The sequence below is a fragment of the Muntiacus reevesi genome, chromosome 12, assembly GCF_963930625.1.
Source record: "Muntiacus reevesi chromosome 12, mMunRee1.1, whole genome shotgun sequence".
Lineage (NCBI taxonomy): Eukaryota > Metazoa > Chordata > Mammalia > Artiodactyla > Cervidae > Muntiacus > Muntiacus reevesi.
This window is the reverse complement of record NC_089260.1, coordinates 73,589,857-73,608,086: the sequence shown is the minus strand read 5'-3', so window position 1 is coordinate 73,608,086 and position 18,230 is coordinate 73,589,857. Positions and strand designations below refer to the sequence as shown.

Here is an 18,230-nt window from a genome sequence, read left to right as displayed (position 1 = left end):
TTGTACTTAGAAAGTGATCATCTCTGGTCGCCTCTGTCTATTTCCATGTTCATCACTTGTCACCTAACAAAAGCTTCTGCGGCTCTGAGCCGTGAAATGGAAGTGGGTGCCACATAGTTTGTTAATATTCGCAGTTAAGGAAGTTACCAAAGACGCTTTCAACCAGCGAAGGAGTAGATCTTGTCTTGTACTGGGGTCTTCCCTGGTGGCTAAGTGGTAAAGAACCCACCTGTCAATGCAGGAGACCCAAGTTCGATCCCTGGGTTGGGAAGAGCCCCTGGACAAGGAAATGGCAAGTCACTCCAGTATACTTGCCTGGGAAATCTCGTGGACAGACAAGCCTGATGGGTTACGGTCCATGGGGTCACAAAAGAGTTGGACATGACTTAATGACTAGACAACGACAAGTCTTGTATTGTTGGTTTGATTGGGGACACAAAGGGTCCTCAGATTTCAGATGATTAACATAATAAAAGTTTATTCCTCATTCATGTTAAGTCTAATGGGAGTTTTGGTGAGTGGAGAGTCCTGAGCACACGGCCATTCAGGGACCCACGTCCCTCCAGTCCCATGCACTCACTTCTGTAAGACTTCAGTGTCTCCTGCGGAGTCCTCTGTATGCAGTGGTAAACAATGGAAGAGACGATGGAGGACCTTGTGGGAAGATTTTGTGGGCCAGGCCCAGAGGTGGTCCGTCATTTCCACTAACCTCCTGACCCTGCAGGGGAGGGGGTCAGTTGTCATCTACCCAAGCCTCCGAGAGGAAAGGCAGACACTTCAGTCAATAGCAGGCGTCTCTCCTTCAATTTGCTTGTAACCACTACTCAGAAAAGGAGACTTTGCCCATGAGGGAGTATTGGTAAGTGCACTTTCCTGGGTGATGAGGACAGTTTTCCTGAAGTTATCCTTATACTGAATCATTGAGTTCATTGAGTCATTCGTGCATCTATTAACAGCATGCTTATTATCTCATTCATGGCGGATCCACTGAGCCTCTGCTGCGTGCCAAATCTGGAGGTGGGCTGGGAAATGTCAGGGATGAGTGGCATGTATCCCCAGCCCTCTATCGCTCAGGAGCCGGGGGAGAAGCAGATGACCAGATATGGGATTGAGGGAGCCTTAGGCACAAGTACTCAGAGGGGGCTCCCGGCCCAGCCTGGTTTGACTCTGGAAGGCTTCTTGGTGGAGGTGATGTTTGTCCTGATTCTAAAGTGTGTGTAGCAGCCGAAGGGGAAGACAAGGAAGGAGTTCTCTGCAGAGTCCTGACATGGGAGGACTGTGGGTGCATGAGATAGAATGTGTTCAAAGCAGAGTGTCTGTTGTACAGGCGTCCACAGCCAGTGAACGACTGCTTGACCAGCTCAGATGCATAAACTTAAGAATGTGGGTGACATAGTGAGGGGCATTAGAATGTTTATTTTTTGCTTTAGTTTAAAAAATATATTCAAAATCCCTTGAAGCATTACTGTACAGTTACCGTATTTTTATCCACTTGCATATATTTTTGAAAACAGATTTTTAAAATTTCCTTTTATGTGCCTTTGTTGTCACTGGCTGTCTTTCCTGGCCCCACTTCCTGAGTCAGCCAGCACTTTCCTAAACCACATCCCCGCCACCCAGCCCGGTTACTGAAGACACAGCACTTTGGGAATCCATTTATGCTGCTCTTACAGGCAGTTTTATCTGAAGGCCCAGATACTCATTCTTTTATTTCTCCCCTTTTATTTTTTAGCTGTGTTTTTGGGATCTTGACCACAAAACCACAGAGTATATTGTTTTTATTGTATGTAAAAGTCTTGGTTTACAGTAATAACCAGGATATGGACTTTGAGAACTCAGGAGTAATTGCTGGGGGCTTCCCTTGTGACTCAGCTGGTAAAGAATTGGCCTGCAATGTGTGAGACCTGGGTTCGATCTCTGGGTTGGGAAGATCCCCTGGAGAAGGGAAAGGCTACCCACTCCAGTATTCTGGCCTGGAGAGTTCCAAAGACTGTATTTGGAATACAGTGAATACTCTTTGTGACTCCACAAAGAGTCGGACATGACTGAGCGACTTTCACTTTCACTTTTTAGGTTAAACTTGCTGCCTGATTTTTTCCACCCCTCAGGCAGGTGACCTCTGCAGTGGTACTGGGCTTGTACTGATGAAGATCACGTGTGTTCTCCTAATGGTGATTTTGTTGTTCATGATGAAAGGAAGAAGAAATGAGGGAGTTCTTTTGAGTGATCTGAGCAAATATTTGGCAGCTCCCTAGTTTCCCTGGTAACTCAGGCAGTAAAGCATCTGTCTGCAATGTGGGAGACCCGGGTTCGATCCCTGGGTCGGGAAGATCCCCTGGAGAAGGAAATGGCAACCCACTCCAGTATTGTTGCCTGGAGAATCCCATGGACCGAGGAGCCTGCTGGGCTACAGTCCACGGGGTCGCAAAGAGTCGGGCATGACTGAGTGACTTCAGTTTCACTTTCACTTTAGTTTCTGAAGGAAAAAAAAAAAAGGAAACAACTTTGCCTCAATTTGAGGGCCTGTAAAATAATTCCTTGTGCCCGGAGCAGTGGGCGTGTGTGGAGCAGGGAGGCAGGACCAGGGACTGGAGGGCCTCTGGATCCACAGCCAGCTCGAACGTGTGTCTGAGGTTCCTGGGTGATGCCGTGAGCCTGACATCTGCCCAGCAGCACTTCTATGCCCTCAGCTCCCCCCGAGAGGAGGAGTTTCAGGATCTGGAAGAAATCAGTTGCCTCTGAGAAGGCAGGGAGGCAGGAGCACTGTAAAGGGCGCCAGAAACGGGAGATGCGGAAATGGGTAAAGGCGTCCTTTCTCTGGGCTGCTTATTTATGAGGTTGATAAAAATCTACCTCCCAGGCAGAGTTTGGGGAAAAAATGATGTAATGCAAATAAAGTATTTGTGTGCCTAGCCTTATGTTCGCCACAGGTATGTGCCCAATAAATATTAATGATCCTTATCATTAGATCACCCTGTGGAGTCTGCTTTAGGGTTCAGCAAGAAGGTGAGGGGTCTAGAGAGACCTGACTCATCCCTGTCGGCCTGCTGTTGGAGAGAGAAGCCCCGTGGAAGTGCCTGGAGGCGGCAGTGAGGCGTAGAGAAGAGAGGCGGGGGGAGACCCGGGGTGAGATGTACAGAGGGCCTTGCCCCGGGTACAGTTGACCAGCCAGTTTCAAATCCGTGGGAGTCACGGTAAACTGTGCTCTCTCCGTTTACATATGAGATGTGTAAACAGAGGACCCTCTCAGTGTTAATACTGTATACATGTGCAAGGTGGAATGTAGTTCAGAATGAAGGTTTCCCTGGTCAGCTGGCATTGGGAAGGTAAATTGGAACCAGAGAGATCTTTAGTTGTAGAATGAGGGGCTCGTGGGGGGACAGGGTGGGAGGAAGGGGAGAGACCCCCATGTTCTGCTGTGGGCCTTGCCCGGGTGCTGCCCCTGCTGCTGAAAACCCCTGGGCACTTAAGAGTACCCTACCAGGATTTTCCCTGGTGCTTTCTCAGCCCTTCATAATGACTTACAGCCACAAAAAGACTCTTAAAGATGCCGTTCCTTCTCTTGGGGGGACTCGTTTCTAGTGAAATGAACAAGCTTTGCCTTCCGACGGAGCTGGGTTAGGATCCCAGCCCAGCTACCTGTAAGACAGATGTGTGCGTGCTGTCACTTTCGTCCTGATGGAGTCTTTGCGACCCTATGAGCTATAGCCCCCCAGGCTCCTCTGTCCATGGGATTCTCCAGGCATGAATACTGGGGTGGGCTGCCACGCCCTCTTCCAGGGTATCTTCCCATCCCAGGGAGTGAACTCACATCTCTTATGTCTCTTGCCTTGACAGGCGAGTTCTTTACCACTCGTGCCACATGGGAAGCCCAAGATCTATGACATAAGGGCAAGTGGCTTATCGTTTCTGAGACTCTGTTCCTTTTCTGTATGGAGGAGTAAAACGTAGTTAACCCCCAACCGGCTCCTGTGGATAAGTAATCTCACGGCATACAGTTTTTCAATAAATGACCTCCTCCTTCCACGACCTCACACATTTTCCTCCATAAACACTGTTGCACTGGCTCAGAGTGTCTTGCAACCAAAACAGATACCACAGTCACTATTATAGATTAGAGCTCACATGCCCCCTTTCTTCTAATCAGTAACCTTCTTGCGTTTTCTGACCAAGCTTTAAGGTCTTTGGCTCTTTTCTTGGAGCCATTTTCTCCGAGTTTCAGTCCATTAAGCTGTTGCTTCAGGGAAGTGTTAGCATCACAGAGGGCCATAAACATACAAATGGAGCCAGGCCTGCGCCCCTGCAGCAGAGATCAATCCTGACTCAGATTCTTGGCAGGACTGCCAGAGGTCATTCATCATGTTCCCTCCTGAGCAAAAAGTTGATTTTGGTCAACAGCAAAATTTAGTACCTGACAAAATGCGAGTGATGATAGATTCAGTCATTCAGGCATTCAGGAATTTGCTGTTAAAGGGCTGTTCCAGGCCCAACACCAGGCATTGTGGATGCAGAAGTGTGTAGATACTGTGCCCGACATAGGGTGTGACTCCATTTAGGTACTTGACAAATATTTGTTGAACTAATGAATGAATGAATCAATGGATAATTTATTCTTTTAAGATACTTAAATAAAAGTCAGAGGGTCAGATACAATGGGAGGGTGGTGTGTTAAAGTTAATGACAATACATTCAAATGTCTTCTGAAGGCTGAGAGGCGGGCAGGCAGAGGTGGGTTTAAGGAAATGAAATGATTGGGCTGAGTTTTAATTGGTGGGTAAGTATTTGGAAATAATGGAAATTGTGAGAGACTTTATTTTGGGGGGCTCCAAAATCACTGCAGATGGTGACTGCAGACATGAAATTAAAAGATGCTTCCTCCTTGGAAGAAAAGCTATGACCAACCTAGGCAGCATATTAAAAAGCAGAGACATTACTTTGCCAGCAAAAGTCCATCTAATCAAGGCTATGGTTTTTCCAGTAGTCATGTATAGATGTGAGAGTTGGACTATAAAGAAAGCTGAGCACCTAAGAATTGATGCTTTTGAACTATGGTGTTGGAGAAGACTCTTTTAGAGTCCTTTGGACAGCAAGGAGATCCAACCAGTCCATCCTAAAGGAAATCAGTCCTTTGAATATTCATTGGAAGGATTGATGCTGAAGCTGAAACTCCAATATTTTGGCCACCTGATGCGAAGAACTGACTCATTTGAAAAGACCATGATGCTGGGAAAGATTGAAGGCAGGAGGAGAAGGGGACAACAGAGGATGAGATGGTTGGATGGCATACTAACGCGATGGACATGAGTGAGTAAGCCCTCGGAGTTAGTGAGGGACAGGGAAGCCTGGCGTGCTGCAGTCCATGGTGTCACAGAGAGTCGGATACAACTGAGTGACTGAATTGAGCTGAAGTGTTTGGAAGCTTAGAAACTGGAGGAAAGAAGACCCCCATGCGGGGATCAGCTGGTTCAGAAGCAGGAGCGTGCACAGTTACTTAGAAGAACACACGCTGCGTCTTTGGTGTGTTTAGCTACAGTTGTTAGTGTTTTTGCTGTGCATAGTATGCAGCCTTGGGAAGAAGAGAGGAGGCAAGCTAAAACAAAGTACAAGGGAGATGTACGTAAACTTTCAGTTTTGGTTTGTGTTTATTTCTGGCTGGGCCGGATCTTCACCGCGGCACTCGGGTTTCCTCTGGGTGCATGAGTGGGGACCGCTCTCCTGCGGCGCTCAGGCTCCCCCACGCTGGCTGCCCGGCTGCAGAGCGTAGGCTGCCAGTCCACCGGCTCAGTAGCCCTGAGGCACGCGGAGTCTGCCGGAGCCAGGGACGGAGCCCGTATCCCCGGTTAACCACTGGGCCATGAGGGAAGTCCCTACGTTAACTATTTTAAAGGAGAACCTGGGGTGCAAAAGAATATGGATTTTTCTAACATGTATTGTGCTTAGTTTATTTTTTGTCGTCTAACTTGGCTGATAAAATATACACCTTTTCACACTCCATGTTATACCGTCTCTCACCTTGTAAATGAGTCTGCAGTAGATATGTGGGAATTTGGTAAAATGTTCTTTTGTTTCCTCATTGATGAGGGTCTTAAGGGTGCCAGAGAGATTATGGGATTCATCCAAGGTCACAGGACCAGGCTGACGTTGTTCTGTGACTGAACCAAATGCGAGCCAGCTTGCCTGATGCACAGCAAAGCCGGCCTGCTGTGAAGGAAACGGGGTGAAGGAAAGCAGTGTTTGATGCCTGGAGAGAAGAGAATGGGGAGGCAAGTGAGACTCGAAGCCCTGGCAGCTTTCAGACGGGGTTTAAGAGCAGCATTTAGATGAGGGTTATAGGGTGTGTGATCAGTTGGTGGACACCTTTCTGACTGGTTGGTGGTGAGGCAACAGGGTGATGTCGGAAATCTTAATCATCAACCTTCTGGTTCCAGTCAGTCTGGGATCCACATGCTGGTCAACATCCTCTAATGCGAGGGGATCTTGGTTTCTGCATGACAGCTCAGAAGTACAAGTCCGATTTTTATGTGTATTCCTTCAGGAGAAACTAGGAGTCCTGTGACTCTGTTTCATTGCTCAGCCACCGTTTAGCTCATCATTACTTTTCTTGCTTGACTGCTTTTGCTTTGTTTCTGCTTTTCTGTTCTTGCTTGCCCTCTCTTCCTTAATCAGTAACTGCTTGAGTTTGCTCTTTGGTACTTGGGGAGGCCAGACAAGAAGTGAGGACAGGGCGTGGGGGGAGTTACACCCGGGAAGACCCTACAGAGTCCTGCTCAGTTTCAGCCCTGCCCCCCTTTTCTTTGATCCTCTTCTGTCCTGGGGGGAATGGGCAGGGCAAGAACAGGAGTAAAGTTTTGGATAGAGAGGTTAGTCATGAACCCACAGGGGAACGTGGTTTTAAGGGGACCCGGTTTCAGTCCTGAGACTGGACTTGCGGTCACTTGGCGGCCAGTGTGAACTCCTCCGCCTCGTCCTCTCACTGTCCAGTGTGCTGGTGAGGGACCCAGCACTGATCGTATCACTCTTAGTTCATTGCGCTTTTTTCCACCTTCGCCTTATTTCTTGACTTCCTCCCCTCCCACCTTCCCCATGCACAGAAATCAGATTTTCTGGCAGTCCCAGGCATCTTGTACTCCCCAGAATCAGCCACAGCATTTTATTCTAAATAAACAGGATGCACCATCTGGGGCTCTGAAGAGGATTTCTCGGGGACTGTTTGCAGAGGTGAGGGTGGGCCAGAGAGAGGCTGTGGTCCGCAGGACACGAGGCCACCGCGGACCTGCGGGGAGGAGGGACAGATACAGTGTTACCAGGGTTTAGGGAGAGTTTAGACTGTGGTTGGTCTCTTTCCTGAGAACTTCGCAAACCTGTTCAGATCTCTCTCCTGAATTTAACACAGAGCATTGGAAATGGACAGGGCCCCGGAATGAATCATCTTTGGTCGTGGAGCCAGATTGCAGTTTGCTGTGAATAAACAACCAACATTTGTTGAATGAATATATAACTTACAAACTCGTCCAAGCAACAGTCATGCTGTGGGAGAAACAAATCATTGAAGCATTATTTTTCTAAAAGGTCCAGATGTAAAGTTTTCAAATTGAGATGGTGGTTGCAGGGTAAGCCAGTTATTAATAGGATTTTCATTTAATGCTTGAAAACATAAGCCTTGATAAAGCAGTGTTGCCTAGCAATGTCAGGTTCTACCTGAAATAAATTTGCCGCACATTATCTAATTGACTCTTCATGAAGACCTCCTAAGACTACTTCCATTTGTCATATAAATTAACTCACCCTGGAGATGGTAAGTGTTTGACTAGGGTCACCCCCCATTTCAGTATTAGGCTTGTCTGCCATCTGCTGACTTAATATTGGGGTACAGTTTCTTACGCAAAGTTGTGTGGGTCCTGTGTGCTTTGGATTGAGTTTATTTTGGAATTAGAAAAGTAGTAATTTACAAGTGATGCAAATAGCATTTACTGTGGTATGTGGGGCAAAATTCCTTGTCAAACTCATTATAATGATGCCATAGAAATGTGTAAATATCCACGAAAAAGGGGATGTCTAAAGATTGTAATTAACCTTCGAGTCAGTACAAGTCAGCTTTTGCTGCCCGATGAGTTAGGGTAAACACTTGTTTTCAGAGGTTGAGAATTTTGAAATTGTGAATATGAAGGTATGACCGTCTCAGTGTCCTTCTACAGAAAGTAGCAAACGAAATTCCTCCCCTTCTGTCCTTTCCTTCTCCGTTCCCGCGTCCGATCAAAGCCCAGAACGATGGGCATCTGAGAGCAGCAGCAGCCACAGCAGTTGACGCTCAGTGACTGCCACACCAGGCCCTCTGTCTGCGTGATCTCTGGGCGCATGTGGCCGCTGCTGGCCCGGCAGTTCCTGGCATAGCCTGGCCTTCGTAAATGAAGGAACTTGTTGCCCTCTGAAGCCAGCAGTCACCAAGTGTTGAAGTCAGAGTGTAAACCTACACTCTATTAACCTCCATGCTTGAAGGCAGAGATTATCTCTCAGTCATTCTTGCCCCTTGCAACCCCTGGAAAAGTGACCCACAAAATATAGGTACTTGGCACGTTATTGGTAAAATGATGAAATCATTTATTGATGATGTGGAAATTGGGTTGAAATGTGGATACATGGTCGAATCTGGGGTGAATTCAGGATGGGGGCAGGAGAAACGTGGAAAAAGCACGGTAAAACTTGGAATTGTGGTCACCTGTGGTGGGGGTCATATTGTTATAATCACATCTGGAGCCATGGGCAACGCTGGGTGGTCACGGTTGGTGCCGGTGGTCCAGGCGTGTTGGACTGAGTGTGGTGAGGGGCAGCTTGGATGAACTCAAGTGGGCGTGCAGGGTGGGTTGTGGGAGAGATGCTGGCTGGAGGGTGTGGTCCAGAGCGGGGGAGGACGGAACTGTCCTGCACCTTTGCTTTCCCCTGCCCAGAGCTGACATCCTGACTCTGTTGTTTTCTCTTTCCAGGGGGACCGAGGTGCGCCTGGGATCCCCGGTTCTCCTGGCAACCGTGGAGAGCCAGGCGTGGCGGATGCCGGCCCTCCGGTGAGTCTTTACCCGCCCAGCACCTCCTCGCTCCAGGACACGCAGCCGGGGCCTGCTGCAACGGCTGGGCCGCTCCTTTCCGGGCTGACCTGGTGGTGGGTCACTGATCCCCGGGTCAGTCAGGCTGTAGGTCTGTCCACAGTAGCTGATGCTGTTAAAAACCTGGTGTATTTCTTACGGTCTCTCCTCTTCTGGGGAGACCAAGACATGTCCTTTCAAAGAGGAGTGAGAGAACAAAGCTTATTAAAAAAAGAAAAGGGGGAAAGAAAGGACTCACTGGTAAGACTTTGCAAAAACTGAGTGATAGCCAGTGAGCTTGGGCTGGTTGGGGGAGGGGTGTGGTCTTGGAGGAGTGACTTGCCTTCATGCTTTTTCAGGCAAAGGTGAGCTCATTATCCCTCTTCAATTAATATATCAGTGAGAACATAAATGGAATCAAGAAAGGTTTTTTAAAAAAATAATTCTACTTTATTTATTTGTTGCTGGCTTTGCTGGGTCTTCATCGCCATGAGGGCTTTTCTCTAGTCCCGGCAAGTGAGGGCTACTCCATAGTTGGGGTGCTCAGGCTTCTCCTCGCTGCGGCTTCTCTTGGTGCGGAGCACACAGGCTGTAGGGCACGCAGCCCTCGGTAGTTGTGAGGGTGTGTTCAGTAGTTGCGGCTCCCAGGCTCTAGAGCACAGGCTCAGTTGTTGTGGGCCATGGGCCTAGTTACTGTGGGACACGTGAGATCTTCCCAGTTCAGGGATTGAACCCGTGTCTCCTGCATTGGCAGGTAGGGGCTCGGATTCTTTACCACTGAGCCACCAGGGAAGCCCCTGAGAAAGGATTTTACCTGCAAATAAAATCTCTGAAGTGGTCTTTGGATTGGTGGTTTTGGTGGATAATTCACAGCAGTCTACTAGGAAGCTCCAATACTCAGTCACTTTCTGATACGGCTGCTAAGCCTCATCGAATCCAAACTGCCTATGTATCATGGATGATATTGTTGTCATTGTCATCATCTTAACCCAGAAGCACAATCAGACTTTACCCCCATTAAACATAATCTAAATATAAACTGGAGCAACACTTGACCTGGTCTCTGCTCGGTTCCTCATTCAAGAAACAAAGTCACACTGTGCCTCATTTGTCTCAGAGGATTTGAGAGGAAGCCCAGCGTATTATAGTGTGTGTGTTTAGCCACTAAGTCGTGTCCGACTCTGCCACCCCATGGGCTTTCTTTGGATTTCCCAGGCAAGAATACCAGAATGGGTTGCCATTTCCTTCTCCGGGGTTATCTTCCCGACCCAGGGATCGAACCCATGTCTCCTGCTTCTCCTGCATTGGCTGGTGGGTTCTTTACCACTGAGCCACCTGGAAGCGCCATTACCCTTAGCACCACTTGTTAAGTAAACCCCCTCTCCTTGCCCCAGTGCTGCTCTTACGCCCTCCCACTCTCTCCCTGAAACTCCCCCCAGGAACCCTCGTCTGTGTCCTCTTCCTCCCAGAAATGACTGGAAATGACCCCCTCGCTTCCACTCTACCCCCAGCAACGGGGCTGCCTTCAAGGTGGGAAGAACCATTCCCTTGCATCTTCCTAAAGGTCCCTGGGAAAGAGGGAGAAGGCAGGTAGTATCCTCTTGGAAATGCCCATATGTAATCTGTTTTTCTTAATTTCTCTGCTAAAATCGCTGATGGAAAAAAACCCTCTATTGCATCAGCTTTATCTTTCGTCTTTGGCTGTCTTTTACAATCTGTTGGTAACTAGAAGAAACAATATGGGAAAAGGTGTAGTGAAAAAATACAGCAGGCTCAGGCTTTCTTTTTGTTTCTGAAATTCTGCTTTTAACGAGGCCTTCTCTGCTGGAGTCAGGATTCTGAGTCCTGCAGGCGTTGGCCGCTTAGAATAGAAACTGACCTGGAGTGGTCTGCCGTCATTTCACGGGTCTCTGCATGTCCCGTCCACTCCCCGGGACTCACCGTAGGAAAACCTTAACCAGAAAGCCAGGCAGCAGAGGGGGACACTTGCCTCCCCACCTCCCACGTCAGAGCCATGAAATCACCCCTGAAATACGTCCCCACCCAAGCGATTCCACCTGAAAAGGAATTGGCTGCCTCCAGCCGAGAGGCCACGAGTCAACCGTTCAGGGTCCTTCCTCCATTTGCACTGATTAAAAGCTTCCGTGGTGGGTGAGACCTTATCGAGCTTCCATAAATCCTGTCTTTGGCTCCTGGCCCGGGCTCCTTCCTGGTGGCTGGGCCGTTTGTGTGAGGGTTCAGGGGGGTGCGGAGGCGGGGCGGGCTGATGACAGGGTGTGAGTGCACCCCCCACGCCCCCAGGCTCGGCAGCCCCCTGCCACGGGCTGAGTGGTCTGTGTCTGGTGCTGGGTCCAGAGCGTCCACATCCTCAGCCTTTCCGTCCTGTGAAAGCTGGTTTATCCTTTGTTGAAGGCTGGGCTTCTGCATTAGCATCACCCGAGATCAGGGTTCAAGAGCTGCGATTTATTGGGGGAATTGTCTCAGAAATCACCCCTTGGGAGTGGCATCCTCCCCTGACAAGGCCCTGGAGACGACAGGGGGCAGATGTAGGGGTGTTCTACAAAAGTCGGGGCAGAGCCAGGGTCGACTCCTGGTGGCCGTCGGTGACGGGCTGCTGGGGGTGGGTGGGGGCTGGAGCTTGGGCCAGGCATCCCCCCGCAGCTGCAGATGCCCCAGGGCAGACACCTCAGCCAGGAGCTGCGTCCATGGGGTCGCAGAGAGTCAGACACATCCGAGTGATAACACTCGCACTGAAGGTGTCTGCTTCTTCAGTGCTCTCCAGGTAAACAGTCTGAGGTTCAGAAGGGGAGGTGACTTGGCTGACGTCACACAGCTAGTCCAGGGCCAGGGCCATCGCTTCTAGTCCTCCGAAGCCAGCTCTCCTCCTCTGCTCCACTGGCCTGCAGCTTCCCCAGCGTGGGTGGGACTGCTCATTTCCATCACCTCCTCACGTTAAGGCTGGATTCCTCTGGTCCATCCTCTTGTGGCTCTGCGCTCCAAGGCTTGGGCAGTCAGGGGCAGCACTTACCCCTGGAAGGGAGCCCATGGCTTTCTCTGCCAACCTCTGCTCATCACGGGCAGGGGAGTGGATGGAGAGAGAGTTGTTAGGCGTTTCCACTTCTCCCTTCAAGACATTAACAAAGCATCCCTTTTACCTTAAGGTTGCCTCTGATCTTCCTTAGCAGGGCCTGATAAGCTTAAAAATGACCCAGTTAGGCCTGAGGGCAGATCAGAGTGCTGTTGAACTTCACCGAGCCTCTGAGCCTGGGGTCAGCGAGGGCGGGCCTCCCCCTGGCAGCCTGCACTCCAGGACCCCGGCCTGAGCAGTAGTTTGTAGATCAAGGGTGTAGGGAGGGTTGCAGCACAGTCATGTTGGTAGTGATACCTGGGAGCTTTCCTTGAACCTTTAAATGCCATAAAACTCCTCCCCTGACGTCTTTCTCAGTTTCCATTGCCTGGAATCGCCTCTCCTTTCTCTCTTCAACGTTCCCTCTCTGGAGTCACTTGTTCTGACTTTGCTCAGGCACTGAGGGTTCACATACAAAGAAAATGAGCTCACAGCCCTTTGTAGACCTGCAGACAGAGAGCGAGAGGAAGCATGGCGCTGATGGTGTGTGAAAGCATCCGTCAGGGGTCCTGAGTGGAGCCGTTCTTTTCCCCACTCCCCCCTCTTCCAGGGAGTAATACAGCAAGACTAGAAATGAAAGCCACTAAAAGCTGGGGAGGTCATGACTACAGCTCACATGGCCTGCTCACTTGCAGCATGCAGCTCTGAACGAGATACCCACACCCATCCCCTTACTTTCTCGTGGACGTCCTCTCATCCAGTCCTCCCAGCCACCCTGCCAAGCAGATCCTGTTCTCTCTTTCATTTTACAAATGAGGGAATCCACGTAAGAGATGTGACCTTTGCCTGAAGTCACAGGATGTCAGGGAGCTAGGATTGGACCCCAACGTCCTAGCTCCAAGCAGATGCCCTTAGCTGCTCTCCAAGCCAGGGCAGCAGTAGAGCAGGGGTTCACGTCTACATAGTCCTTCCTTGTACCAGACTTGCCAGGCGGTGCTAGTGGTAAAGAACCCCCCTGCCAAGGCAGGAGTCTCAGGAGATGCGGGTTCGATCCCTGGGCCGGGAAGATCCCCTGGAGGAGTAAATGGCAACCCACTCCAGTATCCTTGCTTGGGAAATCCTATGGACAGAGGAGCCTGGCAGGCTGCAGTCCGTGGAGTCGCAGAGAGTTGGACACGGCTGAGTGACCGAGAACACACTTTCCTCTTGCCAGGGTCATCTCACGTTCTTTACTGCTTTTGACCTACTGACTTGCAAGTCTCGCTGTTGTTTCTGTTCATATATCTTGTCTCTGGGTTTAGTCCAGTTCCTGTGTCTCTAAGAACCACACTGCTGCTCCTACTGACCCCAGGTCAGGCTGGCCTGTTGCCCTTCTAAAGGAGTGTGTGCAGACAGTAGCCCCATTTCGCCCGGCTGCTACTTGGGGACCCCAGGCATTTCTGGGCAGTTACCCCAAGGACTTAGGACAGGTGCTGCAGCTTCATTCACCCCAGTGCTCTCCTGTTCTGTGCTCAGTGCGAGGTCCCCTGGGCTGCAGAGGAGGAGCTGTCACGGCCCCGGGCCCCAGTGCATGTTCTATGTCGCTTCAGTCATGTCCTCTTTGTGACCCTGTGGACTACAGCCTTCCAGACTCCATGGCAGTCTGCAAGCAAGAATTACTGCAGTTGGGTGCCAGGCTGTCCTCCAGGGGGTCTTCCTGACCCAGGGATTGAACCCATGTCTCTTAGGTCTCCTGCGTTGGCAGTCGGGTTCTTTACCACTAGTGCCGCCTGGGAAACCCAGACCCCAGGGCCCCTTTTATAACCAGGAGCTGAGTATCCCAAATATCCCAATCTTGGCTTTTAGACTGAAGTCTCAGGGGGACTCCTCTGTTGTTGGAAGTAAAAAAAAGGTTTTAAATAAATTTCTACTCTCCCTTCCAATTGAAAATGCTCCTTTCTAATCTCAACAAGGCTTTTTGTGGTTCCTAATAATAATTCCCAAGGCCCACTGAGTGCTTACAGAAATGGGCAAGGCTCCAGTGCTAGCTTTTTAATGCATTACCTTCTCAGTCTTCTCAGTGGTCCTGTGAGCCTGAACTGTGATTGTGTCCAGCTTACAGATAAGGACACTCAGGCTTGGAGAGGTTCGGACAGTGGGCCTGGCTCAGTCTGCTGAGAAGGGCAAAGCGAGTGTTTGAACCTGCCCTGGGAGCCCAGCACGTAGCCTGGTACCCGTGAGCCCTTCAGATAAAAGATGATGGAGAATAAAATGTGCTGTGTCTTCAGATAGATATCTGTGGGAGGAGGAGCAAGATAGAGGGGATCAAATTTCAAGTTTAGACATCTATAAATTGCAGTTTTTTAATTGATGATAAAAGGTTTTTTGCTTGGTCTTATGGAGCTTCCCACGGTCTGGATGTCACTCCCAGAGTAGCTCAGTGCTTCCTGGTCCCCATCTTTCTTGTACACCCAGACTTGGGCCTCAGGGTTGGAGCAAATTCGGGTTTGCTCTTTCTGGCAAGACTTCACAGGCTGTGTGTCCTTCCAGCAGGAGGTATCTGACGTCAGGTGGTGTCTTGTCCTGACCTTCACAGACTTTGATGTCCAAGCCTTAGATCAATTAGCATATCAAGGCTTGCAAATTGGTTCAATCGGTTCTTTTATGTATTAGCTCCAGTCTTTCTATATGGAGAGGTCTTCCCTCATTTACAGTTTGGGTATCCAGTGGAGCCCTTCCTACAGAAGGCCGATTATAATGTTTTCCTGTTAATTATTTTCAAATAACGACTTAGTTCCCTGGTACCTTGCAAAGATGACCAATGAGGTGTTTTTGGTTTTTATCAATAATTTTGAACTCAGATTTAAACACATTCAGTTTGTTTTAATGTGTGGCAGATATTCTTCCTTTTGCTGTCCAGATTGTCTTATTTGATACAAATCAGAGCCTCCTCGGGGTGGCCCTAAGTACTTTTGACACACGCCTAGCAGTCTTTGGGCTTCCCAGATGGTGCTAGTGGTAAAGAAAAAGTGGAAGTGAAAGTTACTCAGTCGCGTCCAACTCTTTGTGACCCCATGAACTATACAGTTCATGGAATTCTCCAGGCCAGAATACTGCAGTGGGTAGCCTTTCCCTTCTCAAGGGGGTCTTCCCAACTCAGGATCAAACCCAGGTCTCCTGCACTGCAGGTGGATTCTTTACCAGCTGAGCCATAGTAGTGAAGAGCCCGCTTGCCAATGCAGATGTAAGAGATGCTGATGGGTAGTTTCCCTGATCTTTGGAATGACAGGATGTTCCAGATTGCTCTGGGATCAGTCATTTCTCCAACGAGTTGTAGTTCCTTTTAAGTGGAACATGGTATCAAAGGCCAAAATACGTGTGTTGGGTAAAGTGACTCTTGAATAAACCCATCAGAGGGTGTGATCTCAGAAATAGGGTTGTTTTTGTGGAACATGTGTTTAGGTTTCAGATTTCAGACTGACATTGGAAAGTCGTTCCACAATCCCTCCTCCACAGCACACTCCTCTATTTCTTAAAAGTATAGTGGCAAGACAGCTGTGGGCATGCCTGTTACGGGCCAGGCACTGGTCCTGTTCTCTACTCCGAGGATCTGCTTCTGATCATAGGAGCCAAGGTGATCTCCCAGCTTTGTGTTATAAATAAGGAAGCTGAAGCTCAGAGAAACACAGTGATGTGCTCAAGCTCAAACAATTAATAACTGAGAGAACTAAGATTTGAAATGAAGACCTTTTTGAAAACCAATTCCATCCATCACAAGTGGATGTTATATTAAATGACAGATGAGAGGAATCCAACACTTAGTCTCATGAACAAGTCAAATGCTTGAGGTGGATCTTGGAGTTCAGTTTAGAAACAAAAAGTGCCTCTAAAATCTTGCAGCATGCTCCAGCCCAGTAATAAACTGTCCTTAGCCCTTTCCTTGAGGAGTAAGTATTCAGCCTCAGTAAGGAGCTACTGTGGTAGGAATGAAATTTGGATATATGTGTATTGGTCCACGGGTGCCATTGACCTCCAGCTTCATGAGAGCATGAAAGCTCATGGCGGGGGAAGTGACCTCTGAGTCAGGGAGATTCCGGGTGGGATTCTGAGTCCATTGTCTTCTCTTAAAAAAAAAAAATTACTTATTTATGTTTAGCTGAGCTGGGTCTTCATTGCTGCCCAAGGGCTCTCTCCAGTTGCAGAGAGTGGGGGAACGCCCTGATTGCAGCGCTTGGGCTTCCCTTTGTGCTGGCTTTGCTTGTTGCAGAGCATGGGCTCGACGTGCACGGGCTTCAGTAGCTGAGGCTACCCGGCTCTAGAGAAGAGGCCCGGTAGTTGTGGCACATGGGCTTAGCACGTGGAATCTTCCCAGACCAGGGATTGAACCCGTGTCCCCTGTCTACCATGCTTGGTGTATGTGAGGCTCCCAGTAAATATTTGCCGAGCACAATAAGGAAATTATTTCATGTATTGCTTTTATAGAAATCTTCTATGAGGGTTAAAAGGGCTGTTTGTGTTTCTTGGGAGGATTTTTTAGGTTGATACGAGTAACATACTGGAGTAGGAAATGGCAACCCACTCCAGTATTCTTGTCTGGAAAATTGCATGGACAGAGGTGCCTACTGGAGCTCCATGGGGTCCCAAAGTCAATGGGGTTGCAAAGAGGCCCACTACTGAGCACACACACCGCCCCCCCCACCCCTGCATCGCGAGGCAGATTCTTACCCACTGGACCACCAGGGAAGCCTGGAGCCCACTGTCTTCTTACCTGCTTGACTTAGTTCTCTGGAAGTTTCTCCTGCTTTAGTGCTCAACTCTACACTGAGAACGATGCTTATTTTATTTTATCAGGAATTTCTGGGACATATTTAATGGGCAGGCTTTTAGGTTACTTGGTCTGTCGTACTGTCTGGGGCCTGTGCCTTTGTGTGAAATCTCTGCTCCCTCTTCAGATATCTCGGAAGCTCTCCTGGGTGCCGCTTCAGGGACACACAGGTGCCTGGGACCGAGAACAGGTGGTGGGACTCACCCCACCTGGAGAGGGACTTGCGATGTGGCTTGGGCTGGTTCTTTGTCTCTTCTGGCCTTAGTTTGATCATCAGTGATGAGGATGATAACACTTGATTTTCAAGTTCTCATACCATAAAATTTTAATTTTAGCAGCATGCTGTGTGCTGGGCTCTGCTATGTCCCGGCTCTTCCCGGGACTGAGTCCTGGAGAGTGCGTGCTGAGCGCCCCCAGGGCAGAGGAGAGAGGACAGACAGGCCCAGAAGCGCTGATAGTACCAGGCCATCTGTCCCAGATGGGGTGACCCAGGGACTGGGGACCAGTTCTAACGAGCCCCTTGGGAGAGGCCTGGGAGACGTCCAAGGGTGCCGACATCTGCACTGAGAACCCATGTGTGGCAAGGAGAACGTGTCCAGGCAAGCGGGCAGGGCGGCGTCTTCTCTGCAGATGCGAAGGCCTGGGGTCCAGGGCCAGTGCCACTCACTCGGGGCCTGCCACTCGACACTAGTGCCTCAGGCAGGGCGCGCCTCTGCAGTGCAGCTCGGGAAGCCAGGTTGTAGGCTGGTCCCACGTGTGGGATGGCAGACCCTGGTGTGTGTGCGCACGTGCACACGTGTATCTGTATGCATGCATGCGTGTGCAGGAGGGAGCATCACCGCAGCATCAGCCACGAAGCCCACTCTGGGGAGTCCAGACGTGCCCCTTCCCCCACCCATCCCACCCAAGCAAACAGGGCACGCAGCACAAGAATGCTGAAACGCGGGCTCCACTCCACACCAGGGCTAGAGATGGGCTAGGCGTCAGACGCCCACTGGGTGCCAGGATGGGGCAGCACCAATGCGGGGCAGATGGAGAAGGTTCCAGAAGGATCCCCACACACAGCAGTAGTGGGTGCGTGAGAGAGGGGGTGACGCTGTGCCTTAAAGATGCAGGAAGCCCTTAAAAAGACTGACTATTGCCATTTGCAGCAACATGGGTGGGCCTAGAGAGTGTCAGAGTGAGTGAAGTAAGTCAGGAGAAGGAGAAACATCATGTGACATCCTTTACATGTGGACTCTGAAAAGAAACGATACAAATGAAGTTACAAAACAGAAACCGG

The 18,230-nt window shown here is 49.7% G+C and overlaps 1 protein-coding gene across 1 annotated transcript in view; it reads left to right on the top strand.

Moving 5' to 3' along the window:
- COL22A1 (collagen type XXII alpha 1 chain) overlaps nt 1-18,230 on the top strand; it is a 221,714-nt gene that overhangs the window by 146,337 nt on the left and 57,147 nt on the right. The window contains 2 exon segments of the mRNA XM_065902959.1: nt 4,621-4,673; nt 8,982-9,059. Coding sequence (XP_065759031.1) covers nt 4,621-4,673; nt 8,982-9,059 — 131 coding nt within the window.